This window comes from Aotus nancymaae, unplaced genomic scaffold (genome assembly GCF_030222135.1).
Source record: "Aotus nancymaae isolate 86718 unplaced genomic scaffold, 86718_ANA_hifiasm-v0.15.2.pri h1tg000028l, whole genome shotgun sequence".
Lineage (NCBI taxonomy): Eukaryota > Metazoa > Chordata > Mammalia > Primates > Aotidae > Aotus > Aotus nancymaae.
In genome coordinates this window covers 2,955,583-2,982,906 of record NW_026988441.1, presented here as the reverse complement: position 1 = coordinate 2,982,906, position 27,324 = coordinate 2,955,583, and the positions used below count along the sequence as shown (strand labels likewise).

General features: G+C 46.7%; 2 protein-coding genes across 9 annotated transcripts in view; both read left to right on the top strand.

The window, feature by feature from the left end:
- The window catches only part of ZNF83 (zinc finger protein 83), a 90,817-nt gene that overhangs the window by 49,475 nt on the left and 14,018 nt on the right, over positions 1–27,324 (top strand). Inside the window, exons 2-4 of one of the 8 annotated variants that reach the window (XM_064380909.1) lie at positions 760–801; positions 12,467–12,554; positions 15,738–15,864. The exons of 1 other annotated variant lie outside the window; for it this stretch is intronic. In XM_064380909.1, the coding sequence (XP_064236979.1) occupies positions 12,540–12,554; positions 15,738–15,864 (142 nt within the window). In that variant the 5' untranslated portion in view covers positions 760–801; positions 12,467–12,539. Of the gene's footprint in view, positions 1–759; positions 802–5,290; positions 5,325–5,980; positions 6,334–11,418; positions 12,146–12,278; positions 12,383–12,466; positions 12,555–15,627; positions 15,865–27,324 lie in introns of those variants that run through there. 6 more of the 8 variants (XM_064380913.1, XM_064380910.1, XM_064380908.1 and 3 more) reach the window with 6 other exon arrangements.
- LOC135276713 (putative uncharacterized protein FLJ38264) lies at positions 2,388–9,238 on the top strand. The gene is made up of 3 exons (XM_064380918.1): positions 2,388–2,541; positions 3,027–3,073; positions 7,678–9,238. The coding sequence occupies exons 1-3, from the start codon at positions 2,460–2,462 to the stop codon at positions 8,014–8,016; spliced, it is 468 nt and encodes a 155-aa protein (XP_064236988.1). The 5' UTR covers positions 2,388–2,459; the 3' UTR covers positions 8,017–9,238.

The window sequence follows — 27,324 nt, the reverse complement described above, 5'->3', positions numbered from 1 at the left end:
GGCCAGGCGCTGTGGCTCACACCTGTAATCCCAGCACTTTGAGAGGCTGAGACAGGCAGATAACCTGTGATCAGGAGTTCAAGACCAGGTTAGCTAACATGGTGAAACCCCATCTACTAAAAATACAAAAATTAGCTGGATGCGGTGGTGGTTATCCCAGGCATACAGGAGAATCACTTGAACCTGGGAGGTGGAAGTTTCAGTGAGCCAAGATTGTGCCACTGCACTCCAGCCTGAACCACAGACTGAGACTCTGGGCTTAGGCGGGAGAATCTCTTGAGGCAGGAAAATCATGCCACTACACTGCAGCCTGGGTGATAGAGCATGACTCGCTCTCAAAAACAAACAAACAAACAAAAAAGAAATAGCTTAAGCTGGAAGGCTTAAGACACAGCAATATATCTCTCATGAATCTGGAAAGTGGGAACTCCAGGAGCAAGGTGCAGCCACATTGGTTCCTGGTGAGAGCTTCCATCGGGGTTCAGCCCAGCCACCTTCCTGCTGTGTCCTGACGTGGTGGAAAGAGGAACAGGCAATGAGCTCTTGACTGTCTCTTTTTATAAAAGCACTGATCCTATTCACGAGTAGTCAACAGCCATGACCAAATTCTCTCAAAGGCTCCATGTGCAGGAACATCCTATTGGAGAATAACTCTGAACGTGGGTTTTGGCCAATATGAACATTCAGACCAGGGAGCCCGCATCATATTTCTTGTGTTTTTATTGTGCAATTAAAAAAAAATATTTTATTGTGTTTTAGGTTTTGGGGTACATGTGAAGAACATGCACGATTGTTGCATAGGTACATACACGGCAATGTGGTTTGCTGCCTTCCTCTCCTTCACCTTTATCTGGCATTTCTCCCCATGTTATCCCTCCCCAACTCCCCATCCCCTGCTGTCCTTCCCCTAGTTCCCTCTCACAGACCTCAGTGTGTGATGCTTCCCTCCCTGTGTCCATGTGTTCTCATTGTTCAACACCTGCCTATGAGTGAGAACATGCGGTGTTTGATTTTCTGTTCTTGTGTCAGTTTGCTGAGAATGATGGTTTCCAGGTTCATCCATGTCCTTACAAAGGACACGAACTCACCGTTTTTTATGGCTGCATAGTATTCCATGGTGTATATGTGCCATATTTTCCCTGTCTGGGCTATCATCAATGGGTATTTGGGTTGGTTCCAAGTCTTTGCTATTGTAAACAGTGCTGCAATGAACGTTCGGTGTGCATGTGTCCTTATATTAGTGCAATTTGTTTTATACAGTGTTTTCTCTGATCTTAAGACCGGGTTGCGGGGCATGGGGGAGGCTCAGCTCTCTGATAGGATGTGTTCTTCCAGGCCCTCGGTCCCTCACTTACCCAAGAATGGGAGAGGGGACCCCACTAGGCGTGGTGAGCTCGTTTTAAGAAATATCGGACCCCAAAGCGTTTTGCAGAAAGTGATTTATTTAGGCAGAGAAAGAGAGAAAAAGGAGAAAGAAAATCAGCTCCCACAATGTTGTGGAAGGAGGATCCAGAGATGGAGTTCGCCCGGATGTGGGAGAAGGGGACTTTTAACCTTGGGAGATACTCCCGCCCTATTCAAGTTTTCTGTCCTATGAAAGGAGTTCCTTTAAACTTCTGCTGGAGTGATTGACCTTTGATTTCTGGGCAGTCTGTCTTCCCATGCGTGAAGGTTAAACTAAGACCTCTAAGCTCCCGGATGGAGATGTGGATGGAGGTATGGCGCTGGGAAGTTCTTGCCTTTGAAAATACTCTCTCTTGTGGACCTGGGAAGAGAATACATTCCCGTAATCTCAGTTTATACAATTTCCCAGTACATATTCTATGATTTATATTTTCTGCATAGTTAACTAGATAACGCAGGGCCATGCATACGTGTAGAATGCTGTATTGCCTGGCTATTACATAACCGTTGTTGTGACATCATAATTACACCCTTTGACACTGTGTTAATGAGTTGTTTTTTTTTTTTTTTTAAAAAAAGATGGGGTTTCATCATGATGGCCAGGCTGGTCTTGAACTCCTGACCTCAGGTGATCCACCCACCTCAGCCTCCCAAAGTGCTAGGATTACAGGCGTGAGCCACCACGCCACGCCAGTTTTTTTTTTTTTTTTTTTCTGAGACAGAGTTTCGCTCTTGTTACCAGGCTGGAGTGCAATGGCGCGATCTCGGCTCACCGCAACCTACGCCTCCTGGGTTCAGGCAATTCTCCTGCCTCAGCCTCCTGAGTAGCTGGGATTACAGTCACGTGCCACCATGTCCAGCTAATTTTTTGTATTTTTAGTAGAGACGGGGTTTCACCATGTTGACCAGGATGGTCTCCATCTCTTGACCTTGTGATCCACCCGCCTCGGCCTCCCAAAGTGCTGGGATTACAGGCGTGAGCCACCACGCCCGTTTTTTTTTTTTTTTTTTTGAGATGGAATCTCACTCTGTCACCCAGGCTGGAGTGCAATGGCATGATCTTGGCTCACTGCAACCTCTGCCTCCCCGGTTCAAATGATTCTCCTGCCTCAGCCTCCCAAGTAGCTGGGATTACAGGTGCCTGCCACCATGCCTGGTTAATTTTTTGTATTTTTAGTAGAGATGGGGTTTCACTGTGTTGGCCAGGCTGGACTCAAACTCCCGACCTTGTTATCTGCCCGCCTCTGCCTCCCAAAGTGTTGGGATTACAGGCCTGAGCCACTGTGCTTGGCTGTCAGTCAATTCTTATTCCTTATAATGCTGTGTATTTTCTTGACCTCAGACATCAGAAGGTAGTGATCTTAACGTATTTCAGTTCTTATATTGTGTGCTGGTGGCAAGTAGAAGTTATGGCTTTTTTCTTAAGAGGAAATTGTTTAGAATTCTGCGGGCTGTATAAATGGACTTATTATGTGCTTGCTGGTTTTTTTTTTTTTGAGACGGAATTTCACTCTTGTTACGTAGACTGGAGTGCAATGCCGTGATCTTGGCTCATCGCAACCTCAGCCTCCTGGGTTCAGGCAATTCTCCTGCCTCAGCCTCCAGAGTAGCTGGGACTACAGGCGCGCACCACCATGCCCAGCTAATTTTTGTATTTTTAGTAGAGACGGTGTTTCACCTTGTTGACCAGGATGGTCTTGATCTCTTGACCTCGTGATCCACCCGCCTCGGCCTCCCAAAGTGCTGGGATTACAGGCGTGAGCCACCATGCCCGGCCTTGCTTGCTGGTTTTATCATGGGTTAGAATATTTTGCTAATTAATTTACATGATTTTACGTATGGCTTTTTGGTATCTGGTATGCAGTATAACTGACACACTCTACACAGTAATGTCACAAAGTGCCACTGGGTGCTGTGGGTCACACGTGTAATTTTTGGATTTTGGGAGGCCAAGGTAGGTGAATCACTTGAGGTCCAAAATTTGACACAAGTCTGGCCAACAAGGTGAAACCCTATCTCTACTAAAAATGCAAAAAATTGGGAGGGGCGACGTGAGAAAAAAAAATAAAATTAAAAAAAAAATGCAAAAAATTAGCCGGGCATGGTGGTGCATGCCTGTAATCACAGCTACTCAGGAGGCTGAGGCAGGAGAATTGCCTGCATGGGAGGTTGTGCCATTGCACTCTAGGCTGATGTAACAGAGTGAGAAAAAAATAAAAATACAATTTTTAAAAAAAATCACAATGTGCCTTTTCTGCATGGATATAGGTAATTTTATTCGGAAAAAAACATTTATTAACTTTTTTTGTTTTTTTGTGACGGAATCTCACTTTGTCGCCCAGGCTGGAGTGCAGTGGTGAAATCTCAGCTCATTGAAACCTCTGACTCTTGGGTTGAAGCAATTCTCCTGCCTCAGCCTCCTGAGTAGCTGGGATTACAGGTGTGCGCCACCACACAGTTAAATTTTGTAATCTTCTCAGTGCTATGATTGTGTGACAATACAGAATGTCCATTGATTTGGTTGAGCTTACGTGAGCTCGTTGTGGATTATTTACCAATGTAGTATATTGTGTGGTCCATTAGCATTTATTTGTATACGGTAAACATGCTGTCAATAGGAAGAATATTTATTTTTCTCTTCACTGATGTGACAGTGATATGTTTTTGCAAACTGTTACACACTTTATGGTCACACTGGAAAAATATTCTGTGCTTTAGCCTCACACACGCCGGTGCCCTGTCAGTGTTTTCTCATGATACTGGAAATAGGCTTCCGTAGAGACATGATTTGAAGTACTTGCTATTGCCCTTTATTTATTAAAGAATCTTACTTTTTTGTGTGTTTCTAAACTTTGAAGATCGTGTTTGGGAAGTTTAAAATAAGTATTGTTTTTTGTGTCATATTTACACATTTCAGGATTATTTACCATGTCTACCTAATTGGAAACCTATTGGTGTTCATATTTTGTAGACATCTCTTCTAAATCCCAGCTATTCGGAGGCTGAGGCAGGAGAATCGCTTCAATCCGGAAGGCCGCGGTTGCAGTGAGCCGAGATCGCGCCACCTTACTCTAGCCTTGGGGACAGAGCAAGACTCCGTCTCAGAAAAAGAAAAAAAGTAAAAAGCAAATAAGATAAAGTAATAGATCTCTTCCACAAATGTGCTGAGACAACTAACTGGATATCGACATGGAAAAGAATAATAACATTAAAAATTTTATTTAAAAAAGTTAAAAAAAAAAAAAAGATGAGGAAGGGAGCCCAGACTGGCCGGACCCAGAGGCTCAGTGATCCTCCCCCGGCTGCTTCCCGAGTAGCTGGAACCTGAGGCTCCCGCCCTGCAGTGTTTAAGCAGCAGGTGGTGACCTCCTCCCGGGCCTGAGCACTCCGCCCCGCATCCCAGGCCTTGACCCTAAGACAGTCTCTGAAGCTGAGCACAGGGTGAACACTCCCTCCCGAGTGAACGGAAAATAGAAAGGGAGAGAATTTCTATTCTGTTCTGTGGGCCGCCAGCCTGAAATCGTACGTTCCGCCCACCTAGGGCCTTGCATTTCAAGCCTTCCTGGCCGGTCTTCTCACCAAAACCTGAAAAATAAAGGCGCTGGGAGGGAGCGTGAGAGACGCACAGGTTCAACCCCGTCCGGTCCTCTGTTATTTCTAAAGGGCAAGGTCTCTCCGCCTCGGGCCCCGCCCGCCTGCGCGTGGGCCCCGCCCGCCTGCGCGTGGGCCCCGCCCGCCTGCGCGTGGGCCCCGCCCGCCTGCGCGTGGGCCCCGCCCGCCTGCGCGTGGGCCCCGCCCGCCTGCGCGTGGGCCCCGCCCGCCTCCGCGTGGGTCCCGCCCAGGCTTCGCTTCCTTCCCGCGTGCGCAGAGTCGCACAAACCGGAAGCGGATCTCGTGGAGGGGAGGTCACGCCGCAGCTTGTGAGTTTCGCTGTGTCTTGTAAAGTCTGCCTTTCCGAGGTCCCCGGGGTTCTGTACCTCGGACGTGGGGTCCCCACAGACTTGGAAATCTCCCCCATCTTCCTTCACCCAGAGCAAATTGAGACATTCTCGTGAGAGTCCGGGGGTCGCTTCCTTTAAGGTTGAAAGTCTCCCTGAGGCTGGTCCCGTCCCCGGTCTTTCCACCATAGGGTAATGTGTACACTGCCTATCGCGAAGTTTTCCTGCTCAAAACCTTTTTCTGAGGGCCGGGCGCGGTGGCTCACGCCTGTAATCCTAGCACTTTGGGAGGCCGAGGCGGGTGGATCACCTGAGGTCAGGAGTTCAAGAGCAGCCTGGCCGTCATGGAGAAACCCCATCTTTCAAAACAAAACAATACCAAAAAAAACCTTTTTCTGATTCCTCCCGCCCCGCGCCTTTTAAAGTCCTCACCCTAGAGGTGGATTCCCGCCCTGGGCGCCTCCCACCCTCGCCCTAGTCGGCTTCTGGAGCACAGCGCCGCGGCCCCAGTCCCGCCCGGGGAGGTCGCTCCCCTGCCTGGTCCCGGGATCCTGCAGACCCCACCCTTGTCTTAAGGCCCCGTCGCCCCCACACTCCCTCCTTGTGCCGGGCCCTGCTGCTGCCCAGGTCTCCCCTCCGCAGTCACCGCTTCCCCTGAGCCCGCGTTGGGGAGGTGCCCAAGGTCTATCCTGTGACACGGGGTGTTCTTGCCCGCCCAGCTCCAGACCCTGGAAAATGCGCTTATCGGGGATGCAGGCGTCCTACTCCAATCCCTCCTGTGATTGTGTGGGCCAAAGGGATCAGGAGACAGAGAAGGCAGGAGAAAACCTGAGACAGAGAAAAGAAGGAGAGACACTGGGAACAGATGGCAAAGTAGAATATGGGTGAGGGATTTGCCAAGAGACAGCAAAAGTGAAAAAAAAAAAAAAAGAAGAAAAGCAACTGGAAGAATGTAGAGAAAAGCGAGAGGTACAGAGATGAAGGAAGCAAGGTAGGGATGGGGCAGCAAAGAGGGAGGCTCACGAGAGTGAGGGAGAGGAGGAGGGACTTGGAGCCGGGGCAGACAGAGCAGAGGGAACCACAGCACGGAGGACACCTGGGAGTATGGGGTGCCAGAGATTGGGGACGGGGGTATAATGGGGAGAGCAGTGGAGGCGCAGAGATGGGAGAAGAGGCGGAAACATACTGAGATTGAACGACAAAGAGGCTAAATAAATTGGGAGGATGGAGCAGAAGTGATGGACGAGAAGGACTAGAGGGGAGAAGGGAATAAACAGCAGGAGAGGAGAGGGGTACAAAGTGAGGAGCAGAATCCCAGGGAAAAAGAAACAAGAGCGAGAGAGAGAACGGGGACTAAGAGATATGTACAGAATTAGGGAGGGCAACAGTAACAAAGGGGCTGGGCGCAGTGGCTGCCGCCTGTTATCCCAGCACGTTAGGAGACTGAGGCAAGGGGATATTTTTTTTCTTTCTGAGTCGGAATCTTGCTCTTGTTACCCAGGTTGGAGTACACGGCGCAATCTTGGCTCTCTACAACCTCGGCCTCCTGGGTTCAAGCGATTATCTTGCCTCAGCCTCCCGAGTAGCTGGTTTTACAGGCATGCGTACCACGCCTGGCTAATTTTTGTATTTTGAGTAGAGACGGGGCTTTTTCCGTGTTGGCCAGGCTGCTCTTGACCTCCTGACGTCCTTATCTGCCTGCCTCGGCCTCCCAAAATGCTGGGATTGCAGGCATGAACCACCGCACCTGGCCTAGACAAGGGGATTTCTTTCTTTCTTTCTTTCTTTTTTTTTTTTGCAATAATTTCAGTCTTAAGGTTATACCTGAAAGGGGGATTTCTTGAGTCTAGGAGTTTGAGGTCAACCTGGGCAACGTAGTGAGACCCCAATCTTTGCCAAAAAAAGAAAACAAATTAACTGGGCGTGATGGTGTGCATTTGTAATCTCAGCTACTCTGGAGGCCAGGGCAGGAGAATCACTTGAGCACAGGAGGTCCAGGCTGCAGTGAACCGAGATTATGCCACTGCAGCATGGTCAAGAGAGTGGGACCCTGTCTCAAAAAACAAACAAACAAACAAACAAAAAAAACAAAGGCAGTTTAGTTGAGTGGGTGAGTTCATTGGGTATGATTAGTTGTGACATGTTGGCTTCTGTGTATATAATCTACTAACTTAAAACTCGTTGAAATTCTACAGATGGAGAATTTTAACATTTCTGTCTATAAGACTTGTACTTTGTATAAATCTTGCCATCAGAGGTTAGCTTCCACTTGGAATCCCTGTTCAGCCAGAGGGCAGTGTCTTATTCAGTTTTTTTTTTTTTTTTTTTTTTAAAGATGGGGTTTCACCATGATGGCCAGGCTCTTGAACTCCTGACCTCATATGATCCACCCACCTCAGCCTCCCAAAGTGCTAGGATTACAGGCATGAGCCACCGTGCCCGGCTAGTTTTGTTTTTTTTTTTAAGACTGAGTCTTACTGTGTCACCTAGGCTGGAGGGCTGGAGTGCAGTGGCCCAATCCCGGCTCACTGCAACCTCCACCTCCCGGGTGGAAGCCATTTTTCTGCTTCAGTCAGCTAAGTGCTGGGACTCCAGGCGCCCACTGCCAGGCCTGGCTCATTTTTGTATTTCTGGTAGAGACGGGATTTCACTATGTTGGTCAGGCTGGTCTTGAACTCCTGATATCGTGATCCACCTGCCCCGGCCTCCCAAAGTGCTGGGCTTACAGGGTTGAGCCACCGTGCCCGGCTTGTAAGTGACTCAGTTGTGAGTCACTGTCTTCCCTTTTCCCAGGCTGGGGTAGGAAGTTGGACAGTAAAGTGGGGGGAAAAAAAATCACTTTGTGTTATTACATAATACTTCTAATTTAATTAATTAATATTTTTGACAGGGTCTGGCTCAAATGTTCAGGCTAGAGTGCAGTGGCGCGATCTCTAACTGCAGCCTCAGCCTCCTTAGCCTGCCGAGTAGCTGGGACCACAGGCATAAGCCACCAATTTCAGCTAGTTTTTGTATTTTTTTTTTTTTTTTTTTGTAGATACCAGGTTTCACTATGTTTCCCAGGCTGGTCTGGAAATCTTGGGCTCTAAGGATCCTTCTGCCTTGGCCTCCCAAAGTACTGGGATTACAGGGATGAGCCACTGCACCTAGCCTACATAGCACTTTTTGAAGGGACATCAAGCTGGGCATGGTGGCTAACACCTGTAATCTTACCACTTTGGGAGACCGAGGTGAGTGGATCACGTAAGGTCAGGAGTTCATGACCAGTCTGGCCAACATGGTGAAACTCTGTCTCTACTAAAAATACAAAAGTTAGCTTGGCATGGTGGCACGCACCTGTAGTCCTAGCTACTTGGGAGTCTGAAGCACAAGAATCACTGTAACCTGGGAGGTAGATGTTGCAGTGAGCCACAATCCTGCCACTGCACTGCATCCTGGGTGGCAGAGTGCGGAACACTATCTCAAAACAACAACAACAAAAATGACATAAAAAACAAAAGGGACATCAAAAGTGCTTTTGTTCTCATTGTGTAATAGATTTCCTTTTTCTTCTTTCTGGTTTCTCTTCATTTCTTTCTTTCTTTATTGTTTTTTGCAGTTTGAGTTAGAGATGAGTCTTAGTGTTAAACATTTCTTTTTTAATACATAATCACTTCTGAAAGATGCCTTTGTGGTATCCTGTAATCAGCTGACATCATTCTTTTCTGTACATGTGTATGTTCCAGTTATTTTCCTGTTGATCCCAGAATTTGTTGGATTTTTTTTTTTTAACAATTTCAAAATCATTTCTGTTTGAAATAGTTGCATCCGGTTTAGATCGAGGTCTGAATGCTTTCTAGTCTTCATTATTTATTGGAAACCTTTGGTACCTAAGACATAAAAGTTTGATTGTTTTTTTTTTTAGAGAAGTGACTTGCCACTGAAAAAAGTTTGATTGTTAAAGTACGTCCTCGGTAAAGATGTGGGTGACCTTTTACCTTAATATCAAAATGTAGTTTAACCAGTTAGTCTATTTTTCAATTTACTTTCCTTATGTCATATGTTAAAATCTTGAGCTGTGAGCTTTTTTTTTTTTTGAGATGGAATCTCACTCTGTCTCCCAGGCTGCAATGGCATGATCTCGGCTCACTGTAACCTCCGCCTCCCGGGTTCTAATAATTTTCCCGCCCCAGCCTCCTGAGTAGCTGGGATTACAGACGTCCACCATCACAACAGGCTAATTTTTGTATTTTTAGTAGAGATGGGGTTTCACCATGTTGGTCAGGCTGGTCTTGAACTCCTGACCTCGTGATCCACCAGCCTCAGCCTCCCAAGGGAGCCACCGCACCTGGCCTAAGCTGTGAGCTATTAAGTGCATGTTTCCTTCAATGCCTTCTGGTTCATTCTAGACAAATGTCGAAAGATGGGCTGGATTGGTATGGAACTCTGTTCCAAAAGTACCCATGTATTCTCTTCTATTTTTTTATTTTTTTTTTTTTAGACGGAGTTTCACTCGTTACCCAGGCTGGAGTGCAATGGCGCGATCTCGGCTCACCGCAACCTCCGCCTCCTGGGTTCAGGCAATTCTCCTGCCTCAGCCTCCTGAGTAGCTGGGATTACAGGCACGCACCACCATGCCCAGCTAATTTTTTGTATTAGTAGAGACGGGGTTTCACCATGTTGACCAGGATGGTCTCGATCCCTTGACCTCATGATCCACCCGCCTCGGCCTCCCAAAGTGCTGGGATTACAGGCGTGAGCCACCGCTCCTGGCCTCTATTTTTTTTTTTTTTTAAACTGAGTTTTCCTTTTGTTATCCAGGCTTGAGTGCAATGGCACGATCTCGGCTCACTATAACCTCCACCTCCTGGGTTCAAGCGATTCTCCTGCCCCAGCCTCCCAAGTAGCTGGAATTACAGGCACTCATTACAATGCCTGGCTAGTTCTTTGTATTTTTAGTAGAGATGGGGTGTCACCATGTTGGCCAGCCTAGTCTTGAACCTCTGATCTCAGGTGATCCACCCACCTCGAACTCCCAAAGTACTGGGATTACAGGCATGAGCCACCTTGCCTGGCCACTCTTGTATTCTTGATTGAAAAATTTTGCTTATGTCTTAGTTCTATAGCTGACCTTTTTTTTTTTTTTTCTTACCATTTTCGAGGACAACAGCTGTGTGTTCACACTTCTGCATTTTATAAATGTTACTGTAATTTTCTCATAAGGAAGAATTAAATTTTGGGAATCAGTGGCCTCAGAACCTTGCAAAAGAAGTCTCTTTAGTCCAGGTATATGAAAGATGGTTCTCTAGTTTTCAAGGATAGGGTGATAAAGGCCAACCCTTCCCGTTAGCCATTCCGGGCTGGTAATGTAACTATTCAGGGACACCTTCTCACTCATCTCAGACCTTCTCAGGGTAACTTGGTGTGAATGTCTCCCTCTTTGAGCCTCAGTGACTCTCCCTACAACTTGGAGATGAGAGGCTAGACCAGAAAAGCTCAACCTGAGTGACCCTGGCCCCGGACATGATTGGCAGAATAGAGGGTGTGCTGGGTGTGGCTTTTCTCCTGGGACAGGGGAGTGGCCAGTTGTAATTAGAATTTTTAATGAGAAGCAGTATCTAAAAAATGAAGAAAAGAAGCAGAAGAATGAAAAACACAGAGGTGTAGACTCAGACACAGAGACTATGTTCAAACGCCTTTCTCTGTATTCGGATATCACAGCTAAATCCAAAGCGGGTCACGCCGGTCCCTGGTAGGGAGCCCTCCACCGGCTTCCCGTGTTCCCCAGGACGAAAGCCCGACTCCTCAGTGTGGCTCCACAGCCCTGTGTCCAGGGCCCCGGCCAGTGTCCAGCCTCCTCCTGGTAGCCTGTGCTCATCTCATGACTCCCTCTGCCCCAGTCACGTTTGCTTTTCTGTTCCCAAACACCAAAACCTTTCCTGTCTCAAGTCGTTGTCCCTGATCTTATGCTATGTCCCTAAATGATGACGGCCCTGTCCCTTTCTCCTTTTTCAGGTCTAGGCTCAGAGATGTCTCCCATCCCCCCACCCCCGTCTGAAGTTCCCTCTCCCTGTCAGACTCTGTCACATTACTCAGGTTTTATTATCTCTGCCTCAATCACATCAGAAGCACCATATATATGTCTATTTTTTTTTTTGAGAGAGCCTCACTCTATCATCCAGGCTGTGAGAGCAGTCTCGTGATCTTGGCTCACTGCAACCTCTGTCTCCTGGGTTCAAGCAGTTCTTGTGTCTCAGCTTCTGAAGTAGCTGAGATTACATGTGTGTGCCACCGGGCTCATTTTTGTATTTTCCTATTTATTTTATTTTTGAATCTCACTCTGTCACCCAGGCTGGAGTGCACTGGCACGATCTCGACTGACTGCAACCTCTACCTCCCAGGTTAAAGTGATTCTCCTGCCTCAGACTCCCTAGTAGCTGGTATTACAGACACCCACCAAATCCGGCTACTTTTTGTATTTTTGTTAGAGATGGAGTAATTCCTGACCTCGAGTAATCTGCCCGCCTCGTCCTTCCAGAGTGTTAGTATTACAGGCATGAGCCACTGCGCCTGGCACAATTTTTGTATTTTTAGTAGAGACAGAGTTTCACCATGTTGACCAGGCTGGTCTCAAACTCCTGACAGATCAAGTGATCCACCGGCCTCGGACTTCTAAGTAGCTGGGACCACAGACACAGACGTGCACCAGCATGCCTGGCTTAAGTTTTTGTGTTGTTGGTAGAGATGGGGTTTCACCACATTGACCAGGCTGGTCTCAAACTCCTGAGCTCAAGCGATCCACCACCTCAGCCTCCCAGCGTTCTGTGAGTACAGGCATGAGCCACCGCACCCAGCCTCTGGGTGGGCTCTGGTGAGGGCTGGGTCTGTGCCCTGAAGGGGAGCTCATTCCAGCCCAGCTCTGCACTGATGTGGTGTGTGTGTGGGCTTCTCCAGGAGGGATGAGGGTTCTGAAGAAAGGAGTCAAAAGATCACTTAGTTTTCCTGCAGGAGCTTATCTTCCCTGGTGCAGTGGGCAGCAGAGGGAACCGTATTTCCTCAGGGTGAGGTCCACTTTGTATGTGTCGTCGTGTTCCAGGGAGGGGGTGTGTTGATTCCGAGCAATAAAACATATTTTTCACATTCAGGATTGACTTCTAAAGACTCTTGATACGTGAGGAAGAACCCCGGAAGAGGAAGAGGAAAGCAAAGGAGTCAGGGATGGCTCTTCCTCAGGTGAGATGATCTTCTCGGTGGCTTGTTCTGTCTCCTTCCTGCTTGCAGTTGGGAATCTTCTCTGAGTCTGAAGCGTCCTGCCTGACAGGTTTGCTGGCACTCACCCATGCCTTCCCTCAGTCCCTCTCATCTCAACTAGATTCCATCTCTGGTGACCCAGTGACATGAGCTTGGGAAGAGGCTGCACTGGGCATGGTCCTGGGAAGGGCTCACCCCAGACGTGGATGGAGACGGGGTGTGGGCCCCGTGGTGTCAGGGCTGCTGGGCAGCAGGGAGTGTTCAGGGGCCACGTCTGGATGCGCCGTCAGCTCTCTGTAGAGCAGGAGTGGAGCAGCTGCCCATGGAAGTTACACATTAATGTGCACAGAGTACGTGGTAAATTTCCTGAAAGGAGACCAGTAAGGGGAAGTCTTTTCTGCCTGATTTGATACTACATGTTTAGGTAATTAAGTGAGTGAGTGTGTTTCTGACTCCAAACATCTTACTAATTGAAATGGAAAGTTCATACACAGACATGAATGATACCAGGTGTTTTATTCCATCATTCTTTTAAGCATATGAAACCAACCTAAATAATAGCAGGAGATTCATTAAACCATTCTCAGTGCATTAAGCTCATGGAGACTGTGGTGTTAGTGTGGAGAGGCTTGTGAAACAGGGATTTTTGGTATAAATGGTTACGATTTTTCTCAAATGTGGGAGCAGTACTTCTTTTTTATCCTAAAGGATGGAGCCATATTCTCATTCCACCTATCATCATCATCATCATAATTTATTATTTGAGGTGGAGTCTCCCTCTGTCGCCCAGACTGGAGTGTAGTGGCATGATAGTGGGATGATCTCAGCTCACTGCAAGCTCTGCCTTCAAGGGTCAAGCGATCTTCTGCCTCAGCCTTGCCTGTAGCTGGGGTTACAGGCATGTGCCACCACGGCCGGCCAATTTTTAATAGTTTTAGTAGAGATGGGATTTCACCATGTTGGCCAGGCGAGTCTCAAACTTCGGACCTCAGGTGATCCACCCGCCTCAGCCTACCAGGGTGTTGGGATTACAGGTGCAAGCCACTGTGCCCAGCCCCACAAATTATTCTTAAATACGTATTTTTATATTTAAACACCGCATGATGTACATATTTGTTTTGTGGTGAAGCTCCAAGCAAAGCTGCAGCTTAGCCCCTTGGCCAGAAAGCACCTCCTTTCCCTCCACCCTCCTTCCGACTTCACTGGGGAGACACTAAGGTTAGCTGTGCGTCAGGTGTCATTGCAAGTCACGTCCATGTGTACTTCTGTATCGTTATGAGACTTTAGAAAAAATTCTGCAGTAAATTAAAACAATTGAATATTCCTTTCCCTGAGGTTTGGGTCTGTGTGAGGGCTCGTTACAGAAGTGATCTCATGTCATCAGAGATTGTTGTGCAGATTATTTCATCACTGTGGTATTAAGGCCAGTACTCAGTAGTTAGTTAGTTAGTTAGTTATTTTTAAACGTACTTTACGTTCCGGGGTACGTGCGCAGAACGTGCAGGTTTGTTACATAGGTATACACATGCCGTGGTGGTTTGCTGCATCCACCACCCCGTCATCTACATTAGCTATTTCTCCTAATGCTATCCCTCCCCTCTCCCCCCGTCCCCTGACAGGCCCCATTGTGTGATGTTTCCCTCTCGGTTTCCATATGTTCTCATTGTTCAACTCCCACTTTTGAGTGAGAACATGTGGTGTTTGGTTTTCTCTTCGTGGGTTAGTTTGCTTAGAAAGATGGTTTCCAGCTTCATCCATGTCCCTGCAAAGGACATGAACTCATCCCTTTTTATGGCTGCATAGTATTCCGTGGTGCATCTGTGCCACATTTTCTTTATCCAGTCTATCAGTGATGGGCATTTGTGTTGGTTCCAAGTCTTTGCTATTGTGAACAGTGCCACCGTAAACGTACGTGGGCATGTGTCTTTATAATAGAATGATGTATACACCTTTGGTTATATATCTAGTAATAGGATTGCTGGGTCAAATGGTCTTTCTAGTTCTAGATCCTTGAGGAATTGCCACACTGTCTTCCACAATGGTTGAACTAATTGACACTCCCACCAGCAGTGTAAAAGTGTTCCTGTGTCTCCACATCCTCTCCAGCATCTGTCGTCCGCTGCCTTTTTTTTTTTTTGACGGAGTCTCGCTCTCGAGTACAGTGGTGTGATCTCAGCTCACCGCAACCTCAGCCTCCTGAGTAGCTGGGATTACAGGTGCTTGTCACCACGCCCGGCTACCTTTTTGTACCGTGTTAGCCAGGATGAGCTCGATCTCCTGACCTCACGATTTGCCTGACTTGACCTCCCAAAGTGCTGGGATTACAGGCGTGAGCCACTGAGACTGGCCCATTAACATCTAGTTTTTTTCTGAGTCTGTGTAGGTTTTTATTATTTTTTTGGACACGTATAGTCAAAATGGATTTTCATACTTGGAGTAATTTTGTTTTCATGTATTTTATGTTATTTTGAGACAGGCTCTCGCTTTGTTACCCAGGCTAGAGCACGGTGGCATGATCTTAGGCAATCTTAGCTCACTGCAACCTCTGCCCTCAGGTCAGCCATCCTCCACCCTCAGCCTCCCAAGTAGCTGGGACCACAGGTGCCTGCCACCATGCTTGGCTAATTTTTTTTTTTTTTTTTTTTTTTTGAGACAGAGTCTCTGTTGCCCAGGCTGGAGTGCAGTGGTGCAATCTCAGGTCACTGCAACCTTTGCCTCACGGGATCAAGCATTTCTCCTGCCTCCACCTTCCGGGTAGCTGGGATTATAGGCATGTGCCCCTGTGCCCGGCCGATCTTTCATAGTGGACATTGTCATCTTTGAAGACATTACTCATGCTCTGCCTCATGTAGATACTGAATGTCACTTGGTGTGTCATTGAAAAGTTTCTAACATTTCTATAACAGAAACCCTGCATTGATTTTTTGTTTGTATATTTCTTCTGTCATCCACAAACATAAAAAATACTGAGAGGGCATCATGACCTCTTCAAAAGGTATAATAAACACACCTGGGAAGACATAATGTGGTGAAAAATCCCGTTCTCCATCCGTCAGAACATTCCCTACAATTAAATCCGTGCTTTCACCTCTCTCCTCTTCTCATTCTCTGTAAAGATCAGAACTCCTCCCATAACCATGTGGTTAAAGTGTGTTTTCATTTCAGGGTCTATTGACATTCCGGGATGTGGCCATCGAATTCTCTCAGGAGGAGTGGAGATGCCTGGACCCTGCTCAGAGGACTTTATACAGGGACGTGATGTTGGAGAACTACAGGAACCTGGTCTCCGTGGGTGAGTCCAACTTCCCCCAGAAGCGGGGACGTGCCCTTGCGTGTGCTCGTATTTTCTCTTGTTGCCTCTTGGGAGCCGCGTCCGTGCTTTATAGTGGGAAATGAGAGACCTGGAGAGGCCGGTGGGGTTGCAGGAGAATTTTATTTAATGTGATCATGGGCTCAGCAGAATTGCTTCGTAATTCTGAGCAAAGGACAAAGAAAATGGGGTCCCTTTTATGCAGCTATCTGGTACAGGATGACGAAGTAGGAAGCAGGTTTACAGAAGCTAGAACAAAGAACAGAGAACAGTTAATCAGCATGCGACATGTCTCGTGATGCACTTCACATTTGAAAGGGAACATTCTGAGAAACACATTCTGCAGTTTTGAGCTTATCTGCTCTGTGACCTTGCAGCTGGTCAGTAAGAAAAAGGAAAATTTTTAGATGCCCGGGAACTTTGCTAAGGGAGGCGAGGATGATAGATAAGGTTAAATGGTTTGCAGGAAGGCAATTAATATTCTGCTTCAGCAGAGCTGGGGTGGGGGGGTATCATATGAAACGGGACACAACGCAGCAAAATTGACTTTAGTATGTAGCAACTAGAAATCACAAGGTTTTGTTTTGCCATTCCTTGTTGCTTTTTATAAATAACACTTTACTAGAAAGCAGCACCACCACTGTGACAGCTAATTACTGTTACCTTTAGAGGTATGCCATTTTTGGTTTGTTTTTCTCTCTCCTTTTTCCCTTCTTCTTTTTCTTGGTTTCATCTGATTGGTATTTCTTTTTTTATTTTTATTTTCATTTTTTTAAAAACAGGGTTTCACCATGTTGGCCAGGCTGGTCTTGAACTCCTGACCTCAGGTGATCCGCCTGCCTGGGCCTCCCAAAGTGCTGAGATTACAGGCGTGAGCCACCACGCCCAGCCTCTGATTAGTATTTCTATGAGGTGATTTACTAGATTTATTTAAGTATATCTAATACCTGGTAGCTCAGTGTCTGGGCGGAAGGGTTAATCAAGTGCATTGTAGATCCTTTTAAGGAAAGTCTTTAAGATTGCCTTCATACCTTGACTTGATGATTGACAGTAGGCTGGGGTGTTAGCTCATGGTGAACGTATAGCATTAGATCCTTTTAGATCAGAAGCTCCTTTCCTGCCATGAAAGGCACAAGATCAACTCTCCCTTGGCTCCTGATGGCCCCTTCTCGACTGTGCCTGTCTTAGGTTGCCCCTCCTCTGAGGATTCTTACCCGTCTTTGGCTAACCAGCCATCTGCCCGAGGCCAATTAGGGTGACGGTTTGAAGGTTGGAAGGCTCTTGAGGGCAGACCCACAGAGCACTGTGGGTCCAGGAACAGAGCTATTACCCACTTTGAAGCGGCTACCCTGTCAAGTTGCCTTCTTGGAAAGATGGGGTTATTAAGGCTTTTGGGGCTCTTAATGTCATACTTGCTTTCTTTGAGCTTGTTCCGTGCAGACATGTGCTAACAGTTGGGTTTAGCTAAATGATCACACCTTAGGTAAGCCCCCAGAAAGCACCACTATCACACATGTCATTCTGAGGTAGTTCTGTTCCTTTTTCGGGTACAGGCTGGTACTTAGTAAATGCCATTAATTGACTGGTGGTTTGCTTCGCTACTATTGCTTTTATAATTGACTGAATACTTTCAGTCAGGAGGGGTAAGAGGCAAGGAAGTATTACGCATCCTCCTAATGACTCCTCCTCCTCCTATCAGGCTTTTAACCTCTCCAAACTATAAACGTCATTCTCTGAAGAGGGAATCTAGTGACCACCCTTACCATGTCTGAACTGGAACGTGAGCTAGTTTTCACATCCTGGCTGTAATTTCCATGACTACTTGTCCATTATCGTCAATTTCCTTTTTAAATTTTTTATTTTATTTATTTTTTTAAATTATACTTAAGTTCTGGGGTACATGTGCAGAACGTGCAGGTTTGTTACAGAGGTATACGTGTGCCACGGTGGCTTGCCGCATCCATCACCCCGTCATCTACATTAGGTAACTCTTCTGATGCCATCCCTCCCGTATCCCCCCACCCAGCTATCTCTTCCCTAGCCCCCACCTCCTGACAGGCTCTGGTGTGTGATAGTCCCCTCCTCGTGTCCGTGCGTTCCTGTTGTTCCACATGCCCTTACGGGTGAGAACATGGCGGTGTCTGCTTTTCTGTTCTTGTGTCAGTTTGTTGTGAATGATGGTTCCCGGCTTCATCCATGTCCTTGTAAAGGACATAAACTCATTCTTTTTTATGACTGCATAGTATTCCATGGTGCATATGTGCCACATTTTCCTTATCTAGTGTATCACTGATGGGCCTTTGGGTTGGTTCCAAGTCTTTGCTCTTGTGAACAGTGCTGCAATAAACATACGTGTGTGTGTGTCTTCATAATAGAATGATTTATAATTTTTTGGGTGTATGGCCAGTAATGGGATTGCTGTGTTAAATGGTATTTCTAATTCTAGATTCTTGAGGAATCGCCACACTGTCTTCCACAATGCTTGAACTAGTTTACACTCCCACCAGCAGTGTAAAAGCGTTCCTGTCTCTCCACATCCTCTCCAGCATCTGTCTCCTCATTTTTTTAAAGATTGCCATTGTGACTGGTGTGAGATGCTATGTCATTGTGGTTTTGATTTGCATTTTTCTAATAAAAAACGATGATGAGCTTTTTTTCATATGTTTGTTGGCTGCATAAATGTCTTCTTTTGAAAAGTGTGTTTATATCCTTTGCCCACTTTTTGATGGGGTTGTTTTTTTCTTGTAAATTTGTTTAAGTTCCTTGTAGATTCTGGATATTAGCCCTTGTCGGATGGGTAGATTGCAAAAAAATTTTCCATTATGTTGGTCGCCAGTTGACTCTAATGATAGTTTCTTTTGCTGTGCAGAAGGTCTTAAGTTTAATTAGATCCCATTTGTTTATTTTGGCTTTTGTTACCATTGCTTTTGGTGTTTTCGTCCTGAAGTTCTTGCCTATGCCTATGTCCTGAATGGTATTGCCTAGGTTTTCTTCTTGAATTTTTATGGTGTTAGGTCTTATGTTTAAATCTTTAATCCATCTGGAGTTAATTTTTGTGTAGGTGTAAGGAAGGGATCCAGTTTCAGCTTTCTACATATGGCTAGCCAGTTTTCCCAGCACCATTTATTAAATAGGGAATCCTTTCTCTGTTGCTTGTTTTTGTCCGGTTTGTCAAAGATCAGATGGTTGTAAGTGTGTGATGTTATTTCTGAGTCCTCTGTTCTGTTCCATTGGTCTATATCTTTGTTTTGGTACTAGTACTATGCTGTTTTGATTACTGTAGCCTTGTCATATAGTTTGAAGTCAGGAAGTGTGATGCCTCCAGCTTTTTTTTTTTTTTTTTTTTTTTGCTTAGGATTGTCTTCAATATGCAGGCTCTTTTTTGGTTCCATATGAAGTTTAAGGTGGTTTTTTCCAATTCTGTGAAGAAAGTCAATGGCAGCTTGATGGGGCATTGAATCTCTAAATTACTTTGGGCAGTATGGCCATTTTCACAATATTGATTTTTCATAACCATGAGCATGGAATGATTTTTTTTATCTGTTTTTGTCATCTCATTTCCTTGAGCAGTGGTTTGTAGTTCTCCTTGAAGAGCTTCTTTACATCCCTTGTTAGTCGTATTCCTAGGTATTTTATTCTCTTTGTAGCAATTGGGAATGGGAGTTCACTCATAATTTGACTCTCTGTTTGTCTGTTATTGGTATATGGGAATGCTTGTGATTTTTGCACATTGATTTTGTATCCTGAGACTTTGCTGAAGCTGCTTATGAGCTTAAGGAGATTTTGGACTGAGACCATGGGGTCTTCTAAATATACAATCATGTTGTCTGCATATAGAGGAAATTTGACTTCCTTTTTTCCTAATTAAATGCCTTTATTTCTTTTTCTTGCCTGATTGCCCTGGCCAGAACTTCCAGTACTGTGTTGAATAGGAGTGGTGAGAGAGGGCATCCTTGCCTTGTGCTGGTTTCCAAAAGGAATGCTTCTGGTTTTTGCCCATTCAGTATGATATTGGCTGTGGGTTTGTCATAAATAGCTCTTATTATTTTGAGATACATTCGATCGATACCTTGTTTATTGAGAGTTTTTAGTATAAAGGGCTGTTGAATTTTGTCGAAGGCCTTCTCTACATCTATTGAGATAATCATGTGGTTTTTGTCGTTGGTTCTGTTTATGTGATGGATTACGTTCATTGATGTACGTATGTTGAACCAGCCTTGCATCCCAGGGATGACGCTGACTTGATCATGTTGGATAAGCTTTTTGATGTGCTGTTGGATTTGGTTTGCCAGTATTTTCTTGAGGATTTTCGTGTTAATGCTCATCATGGATATTGGCAGGAAATCTTATTTAGTTGTGCCTCTGCCAGGTTTTGGTATCAGGATGATGTTGGTCTCATAAAATGTGTTAGGGAGGATTCCCTCTTTTTGTATTGTTTGGAATAATTTCAGAAGAAATGGTAGCAGCTCCTCTTTATACCTCTGGTAGAATTCAACTATGAACCCGTCTGGTCCTGGACTTTTTTTCGTTGATAGGTTATTAATTGCTGCCTCAATTTCAGACCTGGTTATTGATCTATTCAGCAATTCAACTTCTTCCTGGTTTAGTCTAGGGTTGGTGTAAGTGTCCAGGAATTTATGCATTTCCTCTAGATTTTCGTCTAGATTTTTGGCTTGTAGGGTTTCTGCCAAGAGATCTAATGTGAGTCTGATGGGCTTTCCTTTGTGGGTAACCCGACCTTTCTCTGTAGCTGCCCTTATCATTTTTTCCTTTCATTTCAACCCTGGTGAATCTGACGATTATGTGCCTTGGGGTTGCTCTTCTCAAGGTTTATGTGCATTGAGGTGTTTGTAATAATCCTTGATGGTAGTCTGTATGTCTGTGGGATTGGTGGTGATATCCCCTTCGTCATTTTTTTTTTTTTGAGACAGAGTTTCACTGTTGTTACCCAGGCTGGAGTGCAATGGTGCAATTTCGGCTCACCGCAGCCTCCGCCTCCTGGGTTCAAGCAATTCTCCTGCCCCAGCCTCCTGAGTAGTTGGAACTACAGGCACGCACCCCCATGCCCAGCTAATTTTTGTATTTTTAGTAGAGATGGGGTTTTACCATGTTGACCAGGATGGTCTCGATCTCTTGACCTCGTGATCCACCCGCCTCGGCCTCCCAAAGTGCTGGGATTATAGGCTTGAGCCACCGCACCCAGCCTCTTTTTTTTTTTTTTTTAGATTTCCTTTTAACAGACCCCTCTGCTGCAGGTCTGCTGGAGTTTGCTGGAGGCCCACTCCACACGCTGCTTGCCTGGGAACCAGCTGTAGGGGTTGCAGAACAGCAAAGATTGCTGCCTGTTTCTTCCTCTAGTAGCTTCATCCCAGAAGGGTACCCGCCAGGTGTCAGCCAGAGCTCTCCTGTATGAGTGACTCCCAATCAGGATAAACAGCGTTCAGGGAGCCACTTGAGGAGGCAGTCAGACCCTTATCAGAGCTCAAGTGCTGTGCTGGGAGATCTGTTGCTCCCTTGCAAGCTGCCAGGCAGGGACATTTAAGTCTGCTGACACAGAACCCACAACTGCCCCTTTTCCCAGGTGTTCTGTCCCAGGAAGGTGGGGTCTTATTATAAGTCTTTGATGGGCTTCTGCCTTTTTTTGAGATGCCCTGCCCAGCAAGAAGGGAGTCACTGTTGGCCTGCAGAGGCCTTGCTGAGCCGCTGTGGGCCCCGCCCAGTTGCTGTGTAAACTTCCCAGTGACTTTGTTTACACAGGTGAGGTTTAAACCCCCTACCAGAGCGTCAGCAATCCATTATCATCAGTTTCTCAGCAGCAGTTTGATAGGTTAAATTTTGCACATATCTCTCCTTTTTGGGCTAAGTAATAATCTAAAGCCAGTCTGTTCTGGTAAATGGCATTCCTCATTTTTATACATCGTACAGCCAACAGGTCTAAAGCTTGTGCCGTTTAATTGGTAATGATTTCAAGTATGTAACCTTATAATGTAATTGAGCACATAGACAGGAGTATGGTATCCCCATGACCCATCTTGTGCCCAGGTAGCTCGCCCGTAATACTGAAGAATTCTTTCGGGGGTCAATCAATGTCTTTCCCGTCTCCTATTTTTATACCTCCTCTGATAGCTACACTTCTTTTACTTCTGTTTCCCACTTCATCATAACCCGGGTATCCTAGAGCTTCTCCCAGCTGCAAGGGGAGTAAGAAGAAGGTCGATCTCACTGTCCCTAGTGCACAGGCCCCTGTCCAGTTGGCTGGTAACTGCCAGTAGCTTGCTGTCCGCAAATACACGAAAGGCCAGCGGGTGCCTGCCAACTATTGGGTGCCTCGAGTTGATACCGGGAGTGGTTTAAAGCTGGGAAGTGAGATAATGGGTTGTAGCGTCCGATCTGGAGGTCACTTTACCTTGTTTATTCTCACCCCACCACAAACTTTTCCCTACGCTTTGGTTGTAGCATTGCTGCCCTAGACAAGCCAGTTCTTTGACTGGATTAACCAAAGTGTTTCCCCAGCGGTCAATCAGTACCTTCCGACGATGGAAGTTTTTAGGAGCCAAACACTGGAGTGCTTGAGTGTACGCTTGGGAGGGGGGAGGTCAAGGTCAAGTTTTCCTGAGGCATTAACTCTTCTGCTTCCCATGGCTGTTGATCTCCCATGATAGAGCCTCCACAGACACAGCAGGAAGAAACAGCTAGATGATGAGCTCTGCTTTCAGCCCGTTGAGCAAACAGATAACTGGCTACTGGAGGGCGTTCAAAACCTCCGGGTTAGTTCTTTTATAATTTTCATAAAATGACTTGAAAACTTGGAGCTGAAGTTGATGGGGATGAGCCTGAGTTCCCTTTTTGATAATATACAAACAGGCGTTGGGAATGTTTCTATAAACAGCATTATGGGTGACCAGTAGTCCACGTGGGTAAATCTGGCTTTAGGGTAGTAAGCTTTATAGGATTGCAGGTTTTCGTTTCTCAGTTTGGCTTCATTGGCATTTCAGTAAGCGCGACTGGTTCCTAATACTGCCATTTAGGGAACCCCGCAGGGGACCATGTTGTGCAGTACCTATAATTATTTTCCGGGGTTCAGGGGAGCAAGGTGGAGGAAGTCTTGGCCCACACACATGCTTACAAAGTGTGCTATGATGTCCTTCCCAGGTCAGGTTACCACAGGTGGAGTAGGCGATGCCTGAGTATGTTGCTTGGCAGCCATCAAAATACAAAGGGAATGCTCCCTTATGGAAGGATGAGACCTCAGTTCTGTTCACAAGAGGACCTTTTTTTGACTCCATTTGTATTTTAAATGAGGTCCTAGGCATGGACTTGGGGTCACAACATATAAGATTGCTCATTGCCTGGGTTACAGACGGAATAAATTGTTTGATTGTAAGTGCAAGCCCCTAGCTGAGTCCCTGTACACTTACGTTTGATACGGCAACGTCTTAACTGCCGTATTCGCAATCCAAGCGGTTTGCAGGCAGTAAGTACATTCTTCTGCCGGTTGCCCGCGCTTTTGTACAGATATGGAAGTTAACGACAGTAGGATAAAAATTAACATTTCTTTTTTTTTTTTTTTTTCCTGAGACAGTTTCGCTCTCGTTACTCAGGCTGGAGCGCAATGGCGCGATCTCGGCTCACCGCAACCTCCGCCTCCTGGGTTCAGGCAATTCTCCTGCCTCAGCCTCCCGAGTAGCTGGGATTACAGGCACGCGCCACCGTGCCCAGCTAATTTTTTGTATTTTTAGTAGAGACGGGGTTTCACCATGTTGACCAGGATGGTCTCGATCTCTTGACCTCGTGATCCACCCGCCTCGACCTCCCAAAGTGCTGGGATTACAGGCGTGAGCCACCGCGCCCAGACCGAAAAATTAACATTTCTATACCACTACACAGGGGCAGGGTGGATCTTTCCTTGGACATAAGGGTTGGCAAAGATGACCGCATAGTAATAGAATAGTTAACAATCCTAAGATGGCAATGAGATTTAACATTTCAGTCCACATTTACTTTTGATGAGTCCTCAAGCGTCCGTTGTGCGTGGGCTCGTCAGCCTCTGGTGATGCAGCTGGGGCAGGCCCGCTGCCTTCGTTGGCAGTTTGGTCTCGTCAGCATCAGCCTGGTCGGGGGTTCAGGATCGTGCTCACTGGTCCACTTCTCGTGGGCTGCTGTGGATTTTCACCGGCTGTGATGAATTCAGGGCACGACGCCTGCAACCTTAACAGCAGTTGGGGTGGACAAAATGACAATATGTGGCCCATCCCAAGTTGGCCCTCAGGTAGTCAGGTTCCACTTTTTAACCCAACTGAGTCTCCAGGTTTGAAGGGATGTCCTGGGTCTGTTAGGCTGATGGGTAATTTGTCATGAACCCAGCCTCATATTTCTTACATCGTCGTGCCTAAGGCCTGCATTTGCTTTCTTAGGGGTTAGTTTTCCTAACGCTCTCATGTCTCCTTTAATTTGGGTGATGATTGGTGATGGCCGGCTGACCAAAATTTCATAGGGTGAATACCCGGTCTGTTTGGTGGGGGTACACCTGATTCGGAGGAGGACCATGGGCAGACGTGATCTCCTCGCAGCTGGGTTTCCTGGCAGAATTTCGTTAACAGTTGTTTGAGCGTTCGATTCACACCCTCAGTTTTTCCTGAGCTCTGTGGGCAACAGGCCGTATGCCATTGCCAGTGAATTTTCCACAGCAGTGTTAGGTCTTGGACACTGTCAGCTACAAATGCTGGCCCATTGTCGGATCCTATAGTTGAGGGTAGCCCAAATCTGGGGATAATAATCTCTTTTAATAATAATCTAGTTACTTCTCGTGCCTTTTCTGTCCTGGTGGGGAAAGCCTTTACCCAACCTGAGTAGGTACAGACAGATACTAACATATAGTGATAGCCTCCTGCCCGGGGCAACTCTGTGAAATCTCCAGGCAACTTTTCACAAGGGGCTGCCCCTACTCCTTGAATTCCTGGGGGCCAGGTTGGCCTTTGCCCGGGGTTGTTCTGAGCACGGACTAAGCATTATTCACGAACAGCTTGGGAGATGACAGTGAGCCGTGGCACCCACCAGCGTTTCCAGTGCTGTCTTTCTCATCCGAGTTTCTTGGTGGAATTGTTTTACAAACCTGGGGGCTGTTACTTCAGGAACAGCTAACCTTGTGTCTGAGAATTGCCACCATCCTTCTTTAGTACAGGCTGTATTTTCTTGAGCAAACCGGGGCTTCTCATTTGGAAAGTAATTTGGCCCCTCTAGAGGCCAGGGTTCGGGAGGAGAGGCGTGGCACAGGCTGCCTCTTGGGTATTCATGGCTGCACGCCTAGCTTCCGCATCCGCTTTCCTCTTTCCTTTGGCCTCTGGGATTTCATCTTTCTCATGGCCTCAGCAGTGTGCAACAGCTGTTTCTTTCTGGTTCCCATACTGCATTTAAAAGTTGCGAGATCTCTTCTGGGTATGTCACACTTGTTCCTCGGGCAGTTAAGAGTCCTCTTTCTTGGTATATGCGCCCGTGTACGTGCAGTATAGCAGAAGCCTCCGTTGAGTGTGTGTGTTGGCCCTTTTACCCTGAGCAGCAGTGCTCTTTTGAGGCTGTTAATTCTGCTCTCTGGGCTGATGTTCCTGTTGGCAGGTTTTGGGCCTCTGCTATGGAATCTACAGTTACAACTGCATATCCAGCCCACCCGGCTCCTCCTGTCCCAAAGGTGCTGCTATTTGCAAAGTATTCAGCATCTGGATTCTGGAGGAGGCAATCTGTGACCTTTCCTTCTGGAGAAGACATCATCTTCTGTTTGTATACAGCCATGAAGGGAAGCTCCTGGCTCTAATGGGAGCGAGGTAGCAGGGTTAAGAGTGTTTACAGTTCTTAAAGTTTTCGGGGATTTTCACAGAAGAGTCCCTGGTATTGGGTCATTCTGGGATTTGACAGCCAGTGATGCCCTCTTTGATCCATTAGCGTCGGGACAGACTCTGGCGCCCGTACGGTTAACTGCTGTCCTGAGGTCAATTTACCAGCTTCCTGTATGAGCATGGCTGGAGCAGCAAGAGCCTTAAAGCGGGGTGGCCATCCGTGAACTACTGAGTCCAGCTGCTCAGGCAGGTAGGCTGCTGGGCGGTGCCATGATCCTAGAATCAGAGTTAGAGGCCGACAGCCATTCCCTTTCGCTCACGAACGTACAGGAAGAAGGGCTTAGTTATGTCCGGCAGTCCCAAGGCGAGGCCCTAACTAGAGCTGTTTTGATTGCATTAAATGCTGCTTGTTGCTCAGGTCCTCAGATGCAGGGTTCCTTTTCCCTCGCGTTGGTGGCTTCATATCACAGTTTTGCCATTAGTGAGAAATTTGGAATCAAAATACGGCAAAACTCTGCTGCCCCCAGATCTCTTTCACTTGTGGGGAGGTTGGGGCTAGAATGCCACAGACAGCTTCCTTGCGTGTGCCACCTAGCATACGTTACCCTTGCTTTCTGACAGACTCAAGTGTGTGTTGCTCGCACAACAGATCTGGGCTTTCTTTCTGGATACTTTATACCCTGCCTTCCCTAGAAGGTAAAGGAGGTCCTGGGTTCCGTTGGGACAGTCCTCTAAAGTGGGGGCTGCTAAAAGAAAATGATCTTTGTACTGCAGTGCACGGTCTTTATTTGGTGGGGTGTAGGCATGAAGGTCAGATGCTAGGGCCTCACCGAAGATCGTGGGGGAGTTCTTGAACCCTTGGGGAAGCCTGGTCCAAGTAAGTTGGAAACTTCCCCATTGAAAAGGAAATAGGGTTTGACTGACTGGTGCGAGGCAGAGGCAAAAGAAGGCATGTTTTCAGTCTAAAACAGTGAACCACGCTCCATCGGAGGGGATTAGTGAGAGTGGAGTGTATGGGTTTGGAACTTCTGGGTGAATAGTTACTGTAGGCTGGTTTACAGTTTGTAAGTCCTGTACTGACCTATAATCATGGGAGGCAGATAACCCATCATTGGGTAGTGGCACTGGTAAGAGCAGAGTATTCCAAGGTGACTGACATGGCACCAGAATGCTGTTTTCTGAGCCGTCCTAGAAGCTTTTCTCTGCCTAGGATAACTCCCTGGGTTATAGGACACTGGCGCAGCCGGACTGGGGTGACTCCTGTTTTTCGTTCCACTATCACCGGAGCATGGTTTATGGCTGACCCAGGTGGAGTATCTTCAGCCTGTACTTCTGGAAATCCACTCATTGGCCCTGGCAGTAGGACTTCCTCCACCAGCCTCCAGGACTGCTTTATGGGCCCTTCCAATCCTTAGCAAACAGCCGCTGCTCTTTGCTTGTGCTGCTGTGAGGGCTACTACCATAGCTCTTGGTTAAAATCTAGAGTCATGTTCCCCTCTGGTTTAAAGGAAATCTGTGCTTGTCACTTTTGAAGCAGATCCCTTTGTAACAAAGGGACGGGGCACATGCTGGACCTCCTGCCCTCCAATAACACATCTTTTTGACTAGCAGA

Coding starts and splice junctions, on each gene's coding strand:
- LOC135276713 (XM_064380918.1), top strand. CDS start 2,460: ATGATCTTGGCTCACTGCAACCTCTGCCTCCCCGGTTCAAATGATTCT. Junction 2,542..3,026: donor CCAAGTAGCTGGGATTACAG/GTGCCTGCCACC, acceptor CTGGGACTACAG/GCGCGCACCACCATGCCCAG. Junction 3,074..7,677: donor TTGTATTTTTAGTAGAGACG/GTGTTTCACCTT, acceptor TTTTTTTTAAAG/ATGGGGTTTCACCATGATGG.